The sequence below is a fragment of the Lacerta agilis genome, chromosome 6 (genome assembly GCF_009819535.1).
Source record: "Lacerta agilis isolate rLacAgi1 chromosome 6, rLacAgi1.pri, whole genome shotgun sequence".
Classification (NCBI taxonomy): domain Eukaryota; kingdom Metazoa; phylum Chordata; class Lepidosauria; order Squamata; family Lacertidae; genus Lacerta; species Lacerta agilis.
Window position 1 is genome coordinate 65,780,707 of NC_046317.1, and position 10,820 is coordinate 65,791,526.

Genomic DNA, 10,820 nt, shown 5'->3' on the forward strand with positions numbered 1-10,820 from the left:
GCTTCTGCGATGCAGGATGGTTAATTTACAGGCTGGTCAAGCTATTAACCTCAGTGTCACCTGGAAAAGGAGCAGCAGAAGCTAAACTAGTTGCCTAGTTGTAGTTCTTGGAAGGATTAGAACTTACAGCACATGCAACCTAGTGAAGCATATCTGCTTCTTTGACAGGATCGAGTGATCATTAACCGCATAGACAACATCTGCCATGCCATCTTAAAGGGCAAGTGGCCTTCTTCCAGCCAGCCATTTGAAATACAAACTGTGATGCCGACTCCTGCATTATCCAGCAGTACTGGCAATAGAAACAGCTACACTGAACCAGAGGCCTCCGAACCCAGCTTCAGCAATGAAGTGATAGCTGCTCAGGTCCAGAAGGTGAGCTTGGGTAGACATCTTTTCCTGCTGCAAAGTGTTACTTGTATAATGTTTGAAACTCCTGTCCATAAGTAATAAACATATGCTCAATACTGCATCATCTTACTGTTCTTAAAATTACTGACACTATCATTCTGGCATCCTTTAAAAAAAAAAGTTGATAGCTACATTCAGGTATTTCTTTTAGAAAAGGGTGCTGAATTTAAAAGTTGCTTGAGAATATTAGAAAATTATGTATCCAGTCTCCATTAGGACAGATTATTGTAACTGTGCCTTTTAATCCACTCCTGGTTTTAAACACAGGAAGGTTTCCTGGCGCCCACTTTCGTCAAAGAGGAACACAAGCACAGGCAACCATATGAATTTGAGATGGAGAGAGATGCCAAACAGAGGAGCCTTGAACAGCTAGTAGCTTCCCACCCCCACCCTTCCATTGTGTTGAACGGCTGGCGGGATGCAGCAGTGGACCTCTCAAGAGTGCCTGATGGGTCACCAGCAAGCAGCTCTCCTTTCTCCCTGAACACAAATATACCTAAGCTAGGGACAGTGAATGCTCTGCAGGGGTCCCTTGGCATGGACTTGTCTGGTATCCTTCAGGCAGGGTTAATTCATCCTGTCACAGGACAGATCGTCAATGGGAGTCTACGAAGAGATGATGCTGCCATGAGGAGGAGGCGGGGCAGGAGAAAAAATGTGGAAGGGATAGATCTCATATTTTTGAAGGAGCGAACCCTCCAGACAGGGCTGTCAGTAAGTAATAATCCCCATCCTCTTTTATTTCTCTGTACTTTAATGATTGCTTAGTGCCAAGTGCAAATGATTTGTTTTATTCTTATTAAATAATGGTGTCAAGGCACTAGGGGTGGGGGTCTGGCCCCTGTGCAACCTAATCAAGGAGAAATCCACACCCCTCCCCATGGAAATAGTTTGCCATTCTTGCAGCCTGGGTTTAGCTAGGGTAGTTGCCATGGCTGGATCAGATATTGTGTTCATTTTGCAGTGACATTTTGAAAATTCAGTATTATTTCTGCATCTCAGTAGTGCCTTTCTTTCTCACTCTTCCCATTATATTATTCAGGAGGATCAAACCCAAACTGTACCAAGTAATCCTAACCCTGATGGGCCAGCCATTACTACCTCAAGTCCGCAGACAGTTCCAGGCACTAATGTCCAGGCAGAGAAGATTGTTCCAAATAAGAGTCTTCTGGACTGGCTGAGACAGCAGTCTGACTACACGCTTGAAATCCCTGGCTTTGGCACAGTAAGTACAAGTCTCATATTCCAGTCCTGTGCACGTTTACTTGGAAGGGAGCGTCACTTATATTTTCACTAATATTCCTTTCAGAACTTTTCAGAAAAGCCTAAACAAAGGAGGCAGCGCTGTAAGGACCCTAGCAAATTGGACATAAATTCTCTCACAGGGGAGGAACGCGTGCCTGTGGTCCATAAGGGTACCGGGAGGAGGGTAAGCAGAAGCCTTTATTATTCTTGTATTTTACGTGATTTGGCACAATGTCAGTTCTAAATGCATTCAAATCCTGCAAACCTGAGTTCCGTCTTCACTGGCTTATTTTGTTTTGGAGAAGAAAATGCAGTTTCTCTCAAGTCTGCCTTTCCTTGCCTCTCTTCCTACATATGAAGGGCATATGTGCAAAGATCAACACAGGAATTACTTAAGTGTGAATATCTCCACTTCAACGTAGATCTGCTTATGGGGTGGGGGCGTGGGGAATTAGCCTGCTGCTTTCACACCAGACTGCTATATTCCTTACAGACAAATTGACTGGTAAGGAAGGATTGCTGCCTGCTGTAGGGCATAGCTGGTTGGAACTGTACTTGCTTCCTTCCAGCAAATTGACTCAAACAGATGGAAGGTGCAGCTTGCTGTATCACATGGCAAACTGCAGCTTTTTCTCATGGGCACGCTCTGCTGGCTGGAAGGAAGCAATGTTCCTTGCAGTGTTTTTCCAGGCAATATGAGAAACATTGTGGGGGAGTATTTCTTTCATAAGGGAAAGCCTAAGGAGGGACACAGGGATCAGGAGTGTGGACTATACCAGCTGTTATGAAATATCATGGAGAAAACATTTGGGTGACCTCCAATGTCCAGTATGCTAATTTTATATCTCAGTCACAAGAAAATATTTCCTCACATTCACAAAAGTTCCCACTGCACCTACATAGGTGGGGACTGCATGTTATGTTTGTACAGTCATACACCTTGGTTGCCAAGTCCCTTGGAACTTGTATGTTTCGGCTCCCTAACGATCAAAAACTGGAAGTGAGTGTTCTGGTTTTCAAATGATTTCCAGAAGCCAAACGTCCGGCGCGGCTTCCGATTGGCTGCAGGACGCTCCTGCAGCCAATAGGAAGCCGCACCTTGATTTTCAAACGGTTTCGGGAGTCGAATGGACTCCTGGAACGCATTCTGTTTGAGAACCAAGGTACGAGTGTATTTGATTTACATCTGTAGGTTCCAGCAGATGCTTGTAAGGGCAATCCTTTTAGGACATTGGCACAAACTGTAACCTGTACAACACCCTCAGATTTCAGTCAATTACCACGTACCATTTTCGCTCTGGAAACAGCAAAAAAGTGGGTAACTCAGCTTTGATTTCTCTAGATGTTTCACCATATATTACTTATGCAGTGTTGCTTAGTCTTTTCTGCAAAATAAGTAATCATTTTACTGTGTTTTATAGTTAGGGGGAGCCATGGCACCAGCACTGAAGGAACTGCCAAGATGGCTTGATGCAAACATGGAGTATGCTGTTGCAGCAGACTGGTCTGACATTGTTAAGCTTTCAGTAAGTTAAAAGGTTTTCAGAGAAATATCTATCTTGTAACTCCCCTCCACCTCTTCCATATCTCTTTTCTAATTAGTTTTCTGAATAGGTAGCACAGCTGTTTGTTTTTCAGTACAATTGAAAGATAGTTAAGTGTGAGAGCATGGTGTATACATACACCTCAGCTTACCTGCAGATGCAGAGCTGGCTTTTGAATTAAATATGCGAACAAAGTATCTTTCAAAATGTATCCTGATCCCTTGTTCTTCACTGATCCCTGAATTTCAGGGAAGATAACAAATCACGTACCGGTAATTCATGCATTTCACACTTTCCTAATCATTCAGATTTGCATCTTTTGTGTGCTCACAATTTGGTTAGGCTTCCAGTTTGAGCAGTGGTCAAAAGTACTTTCCTTCTAACTTCATCTGAGGATGGTTGCAACTGTTTCTTTGAGAAGGCCCTTCTAAAAGTACTGAAACATTTTTTTTAAATAAAAAGAGTAAGCAACTATTAGCTAGCAATAATTAATTATAATTACAGCCCAGTCTTATGCATGTTTACTTGGACATCTTGTGTTCAGTCAGCCTTACACCTTAGAAAATACCATATTATCACAGCGTTAAGACTGATCCTATACCCTCTTGCCAGGGAATAAGCCCTGTTAAACTTAATAGGACTTATTTTTTGGGTAGACATGTATAGGATTGTGTGGTGGGGGTTGCTGATTATTTTACCAGCAAAAGCACAGAGACTTTGTTTTCGCACAAAATACAGTTTTGTTTGTCACACAGAGAAGCACTTGGGGATTTATATTCCACTAGAGAACACAGCTGAAGGCACATGTGATTGAGCTCCTAAGGGTGTTAACATTTGGAATTCTTTTTCTTTTCTTCTCCAACTCAGGGTTTTTTACCTGAAAGCAAGTTTAATCGCATTCTGACTGAGCCTGTACTCCGAGATGCTGGGCCTCGACGGAGAGGAAGGAGGCCAAGGAGTGAACTTTTTAAAGCTCCTGGCATAGTAGCAGATGCTTCTTCTGGAATGGGACCATTATTCATGAACGGACTTATTGCTGGAATGGATTTAGTGGGACTTCAGAATATGAGAAACATGCAAGGCATTCCTTTAACTGGGCTGGTTGGGTTTCCTGCTGGCTTTGCAGCAATACCTGCTGGCGAGGATGTCAAAAGTGCTCTGAGTATGTTGCCGATGATGCTTCCAGGCATGGCTGCTGTACCACAAATGTTTGGTGTTGGAGGACTTCTTAATCCATCAATGACAACTACTTGTACTTCAGCTGCTCCAACTTCATTAGCAAGCACAACTAAAAGTGGTACGTCACATGCAGAAAACGATGCTGAAGACAAACAAAGTGGCCAAGGTGCAAAAACAGAAACTCTGTCTGAAGACAAGTCTGGTCCTAGTTCATTTTCTGATCAGTCAGAACCTGCAATAACTACCAGTAGTCCTGTAGCTTTTAACCCGTTTCTTATTCCAGGAATGTCATCTGGACTGATCTATCCCTCAATGTTTCTTTCTCCTGGTATTGGTATGGCATTGCCAGGCCTTCAACAAACCAGACACTCAGAGGCAACAAACCTAGAAAGTCAGAAACGGAAGAGGAAGAAAACTAAAGGGGAACTTGCAACGGCAGAACCAGAAACTCTCTCACTGTCCGACAAGGAACATGCAAACAGTCAAAACTGTACAGAACAAACACCATCTGTGTCAGAAGAGAATGAACAGGATGTACCAGCGGAGGAGGAGGAAGAGGAGGAATTCAAAGATATTAAAGATATCAATTAGAACTTTTGTTTCATTCTGAAAAAAATAATATTGTGGCTTGTAAGTTTCTCATCCCATAAATATTTGTTACAGCCCTCTGTTCCCACTTCACCTTCATAAAAAAAACCTGTGTTTCTATAAGTAATATTATCTACCTAATTCCTGGTAAGATAACTATGGTGACATGTTAATAGTTGCAGGGTCTTGCCATAGAGATAAGCAGTGTTCTATAATTGGTACGAGAGGCAGAAATTTCTTGTTCAGTTGTCCAGCTGTTCATACCTCCCTTCTCCAAAACAGTAGTAAATACGTACTTGGTGATTGCCAAAACTGCTTGCTTGTTTGAGAGGAGAAATAATCTCAGTAAGACAATGCTTCTCTAATGATGGAAACACAAACACAGGAAAAGGTAGATGTTTTTACAAAGACACTGAATTTTAAAAATCTTGTATTTTGGGGTAAAAAGCACAGTTATAGTAAGTGCTAATGTGTATTTTTTGATTTAAAGTATTTCCCTATTTTATCATGGTTACTAGATTAGTAGTATAGACAGAAGTATATAACTAATGATTGAAAATGCATATATTCATTTCTTTCTTTTTTTTAAAAAAAAAGGCATTAATGGTAGATAATTTCCTCCAGTTCACACTACAAAGTTTTGGAAACAAACTGCTGTAAGTGAAAAGATTACCTGAACTTTTATATTTCTAAAACCAAATCTTGCTTTACGTTTAAGGTGCATTTCAGTTGTCCTTTCTTTAATTTTAGGCCATTTCCAGCTCCTGCTGAGAAACTGACGCACATCTTGCATGATTATTTTTTTTAAAATGCAGAGGCAGGAGCTTAATAACTTCCAGTTATTTTTTTAATTTTTCTATTAGCCGTTTCTCACAAAGGCCCTTAACAATAATTCCCCCTCCCCCAATGAAGAATAAACTACTGGTTTTAATCTTCTTATGAGGGAACAGGATTGGCTTTTATCAATTCTTCTACCCTAAGAAATGTTATTTTTTGAAATCAGAATTTTTAAAGCTGTGAGGTGGGCTTTTGTTAAAGACTCTTGACAGTTTCAAAGCTTGAGTTTATCCTCTGTTTCTAGTATTAGACTGTGAAGAAAACGTTTTTGCTCCCCCTTTCCATTCCTCTTGATCCCATTCACTGTTCAGTGGTATTTCCCAATGTCCCTGCACATACATACATTTTGTGTAAGTGTTTCAAATGAAACCCTTTAAAAACATAAGTAGGCTTCCAAAGCTTGGTGTGTTGAAACGCCCTCCACAGGTAATCTTTACATAACCCTCTTTATTCCCACTCCTATGTCACTTTTCTTTCACTTGGACTTGTTCTAATTTATAGCTCATGGTTCGAGACTTGAAAAAATACACACTTTGTGGTGCGATGTTTAAATGGCAGACCATTAGAGGGGCTTCGGCGTGTATGCTCGTATTCAGATTCACATTTGGTTTGTCACAATTTACTGTATTTTTTACTTACTTTTTCTGTTACAGTTTTGCTAATTTATCAAATGGTCCAAATGTTTTGACATAACTATTTCAGTTTGCATTATTTATTTATGATGCTTTTTTCATTGTCTTTTATACATTTGGGATTATAAAGTATGTACATGTTACAATTAGCATCTCAAAGAAGTCTGTTACCCATGAACTAAAATTAAGTCTGTATGTTGCAGTGAATTTATTCTGAGTTTTCTGGGTTGGAATCAGTTTCAACAATTTATGATTATGCTATTGCAAGAGATTGAATAATGACGTAGGCCCTATTTAAATAGCACCCTGTAGCACAGATACTGTATCACTCTTGACAGATTTCTTAGAAATGCTGCTATCTGTTTAACTAACATTTTGTTCAGTTTTGCCTCCAGTGGAAGCAGAGAGGTTTTTTTCAGCTGTTAAATCCAAAATCAATATAATTTATTTATGTAAAAAAAAATCACTTGATATATTTTTGAACCTTTTAAGTACTAACTTTTTATTTAGTAGAAAACATGTACTTGCCCTAAATCCTTAAAATACAAATGCTATAAAACTTCATATATCTTGAAAGCCTTACTGTGAATGGATGCAGGTCTCTCTCTCTCTGGAGTCTATTTGTAATATATAAAATGATTATTTGCCAGAGCTACACTCGTAAGGAACAGGGTTGAGACTAAAACTTTTATTTAGTTTGTCAGCATGTGCTATATATCTTTCTTATTTAATGTGTGTGTGTCTGAGTGTGTAGGTTTCTCTTTGACTTTTAATGTGTGACTCTTTTGCAGTGATGGAGCTACTCTGGCTTATTTACAATGAAAGGCATCAATGGCTACATATTTTTCCCCATAACCATCTTAGAGAACAAATGCAGATTTCCAACTTATTTCGTGAACACTCACATAAACATAGATGCTTCATCAAATGTGCTATTAAAATAAACTGTCTGTGCTTGTAAAAAATGATAAATAGATTTAAAAGTCAGATTTTTAATTTTTTAATTTAGTGCCTATATCATGCGTTTTTAAAAATATTGGCAGAGCCTTGCGAAAGTTGTATATAGTTTTTTCTAGGAAATCTATTTCTGATTGTTTTGCTTGACTTGGAACTAAACATGACTTGCCTTTTTCTCAGCATGAGCACTGTTTTGGCCTGTAGATTATCTTTATTTCATATTACTTCCCATATGACCCAAGAAGCCCCACGGTATAAACTATGCATTACTTTTATAACTGGGTAGATTTGATTTAATTGCACAATACAGTACTTACATACTTTTCAGCAAACTAAACCGTAATACTATTTTAAGCCATCCTTCTATCAGACAGTGCTTTCAAATATTCTTTAACATTAACATTCCATATTGTTTTGGTACCCAGCTGAATGGAGGTTTCCAAGCTACACAACTAGAGATATTTCCAGCTCAAGGACCAGAAGACGCTAAGAGAGTTTCATCATTTAAAATAATCTAGTAATTCATGTACATCCCACAGTGAATTTGCACAGCACATCTAATTAGCAAAAATAAAGTATGTAGTGGTGGTTTCACCTGTTTAGATCCTGAGAATTTCAATTCAAAAACTGTCATGGTGAAGGGTGCAACTGTTTCCAATGTAAGGCTTCTCTAAGACACTATCGTGCTCTTAGGAATATTTTATAGTGATGTCTTTATTTCTTAAATCTGCCAGTATTCCTTAAGAAACAGAAACAATGTATCTCAGAGTGAAACGAACTGTAGGAGGTTTGGATTATTGCATCATGCAACAGATTGGCCAAGATATAAGGACCTCAAATGCTGAGCCTTTGGATATAGGACAGCCACAATATAAAAACAATTAAATGTTTTGTTATGCAGTGTTCGACTTGAGCAGAAATCTCATTTTCATCCCATAAATGTTTATATGTTGTAAAACCTATTTTGTCATCCAGAATCTCTTATAATAATATAATTCACCAACCAGCCTCAATGTTGTATGGGTATGGATTGTGTCTGATAGATTCCCCTTCTGTTTGGGAGGCTGGAGAATGCTGTTCTTTGTGCAGGAGGCAGGCCTGAAGTGGCTTTCACCAGCATGGGACAGACTGTCTTACCAAACTACAGAAGTTGAAGCCCATTATTTTATGCCTTGAACTAGATTCAGTATCAACTAAGAAACCCCCTGATTACTGAATGATTTATTTGAATGGAGAACTATAAAGGAGGTATGACTATCTTCTGAATATCTTTTCCTGCCATCACAGCAGAATGATAATTTATCCGAGATATCTGAACATTTACTTCCCATCTCAGTTCAACAGTTACAATTACCTCCTTTTTTCAAATGTGTAAAAGCACTGCTATTCCTGAAAGTTTTTAAATCTTGAAACCACCCCACTTGTCCCCTTCCCCCAATACAGCCCTAATTCATAGCACCCAAGCTATAGAATTTTCCAGTCAACTGATGAGCCAAATGTCCCATCTCTCAAGTATATTTAAAGGAAAGAACAGAAGAAAAAAATAGTTGCCTTCCAAAGTGCAGAAAGAATGTTGAGCCCCCAGGGCAAGCAGCTAATGACTCATTTCAGAAGACTGATAACTGGGTTCTAAGTGTGCTGTCTCAATGAGTTGTTTTTAAAGCTGTTGATTAAAGTATTTTTGATCACCTTTTTTTAAAAAACGATTAAGTGGTAAAATTAAATTACATGTAATCAAGTGTACATTTTTGAGATATTGAAGGAAATGTGGGACAACCTATGGTCAAAGAAACAAAAGCTACCAATTGTTGGAAAGAGAGGCTGTTAATTTGTTGTTGTTGTTCCTTTGCATATTTTTTAATTTTTCATATTTCCTCACCAAAATGAGAATACTTAAGCAATGTGTACCTTTAATTGTCAGAGCCTACTGGATTAAAATTAGTCTTCTTTAGTTAGAATTACGTAACCCACAACTGAGCAGTTTACTCATTTGTTAATCCATTTAAGTTGATAAATGGTTGCAGTGCCAGCTATTTTATCTACCTGACTAGGGTAACACTACAACCTTTTGCCCCCAAAACCTAAAATGGTGGAGTGGCTTCAGTTGGCATAGTCAATAGAACTTGCATGGTTCCAGATCATGCAGTAACTAACATGGCTCACAAATCCATTGCACACGATTTCCCAAGAAAGTTAAAAGTTCTTCTGGGTAGTTTGAGGGAGTGATGTTGAACACTAATCATACATGCAATCCGCCTACCTTGGTGACACTGGCTCCATAGCACTGCTCCAGTCTGAGAAGTGTCTTGGACTGAGATAGTGGGTGGTCTCCTTTGACTGTCTGAGCCAATGGCTTACTTTTTAGTGTAGGTTCTCCCTAATCTAGATGAGAACTGAAAAAAAAATTCAAGCATAAATTGAAACCAACAACCTGGTGTATGTGTGCGCGCGCCTTGTTTGTCTTATTTCTTACCTCAGGCTTGTAAATTAAAATGCTTGATTTGTTTAATCAGCCAGAGTTTTTCCTCTCTTATTTGTAAACAGTCTTTGAGAACCAGGACCAAGCATTGCTTATAAAGCATTTTCAAAAAAATTTAAAATAATCTTTATTGAAAAATTATACCAATACACACAAATCAGATAAACAAATCAAACATAATGACAAGAAAATAACAAAAAGGAATAAAAATGAAAAAGATATCACAGATCAACATCATATATTACATTAATTTTTTTAATTCCTTCAAATATTATGCTTCACCCCTTCTCTCTTCCTCCCCCTCCCTTTCTCCCTACTTCCCTCACCTATGTGCGATCTTGTCGGTATTGTCATATCCTATTCTGTGTTATTTACTTTTATTCTTAATATACACATTCTTTTCCTAATATGTTCTGCTAACCTTGTGATTAATATTCTATTGTATTTGTGAATAACTAATTTTCTTTTCCATATTTCTCCATATATAAATCTACACATTCCCATTCTTTATTAATTTTTTTAATAGAGCCTCCTCTCACTGACGCTGTTAATTTTGCCATTGTCATAAATTCACAAATTTTTACTCTCCATTCCGACAACTCTGGTATTGTTGTTGTTTTCCAGTTCTTTGTGACTAATAGTCTTGCTGCTGCTGTCCCATATAAGAATATGTTCTTCTTGTTTGGAATATCCTCTGTTAACAAGCTCAGCAAATATGCCTCTGGTTTCTTACAAATTGTGGTTTTAAATATTTTTTTTAATTCCTCATGTATCTTAATCCAAAATTGTTTTATTAATCTGCACCCCCACCACATGAATTAGGGTTCCCGCTTCTGCATTGCATCTCCAACATAAGTTGGAATATTTTTTTATTTATCTTGGCCAGTTTCACCGGAGTAAGATACCAGCGATGGCACATTTTCATAATATTTTCCCTTAACAGTTAAC

The 10,820-nt window shown here is 38.4% G+C and overlaps 1 protein-coding gene across 7 annotated transcripts in view; it reads left to right on the forward strand.

Annotated features, from left to right (window-relative positions):
- The window catches only part of CHD6 (chromodomain helicase DNA binding protein 6), a 97,160-nt gene extending 89,587 nt beyond the window's left edge, over positions 1-7,573 (forward strand). For 6 of the 7 annotated variants that reach the window (XM_033153229.1, XM_033153228.1, XM_033153232.1 and 3 more), the window contains 6 exons: positions 169-375; positions 679-1,125; positions 1,454-1,636; positions 1,721-1,840; positions 3,078-3,182; positions 4,068-7,573. In XM_033153229.1, coding sequence (XP_033009120.1) covers positions 169-375; positions 679-1,125; positions 1,454-1,636; positions 1,721-1,840; positions 3,078-3,182; positions 4,068-4,970 — 1,965 coding nt within the window. In that variant the 3' untranslated portion in view covers positions 4,971-7,573. Of the gene's footprint in view, positions 1-168; positions 376-678; positions 1,126-1,453; positions 1,637-1,720; positions 1,841-3,077; positions 3,183-4,067 lie in introns of those variants that run through there. The other variant, XM_033153234.1, reaches the window with a different exon arrangement.
- The last annotated feature ends 3,247 nt before the right edge of the window (positions 7,574-10,820 follow it).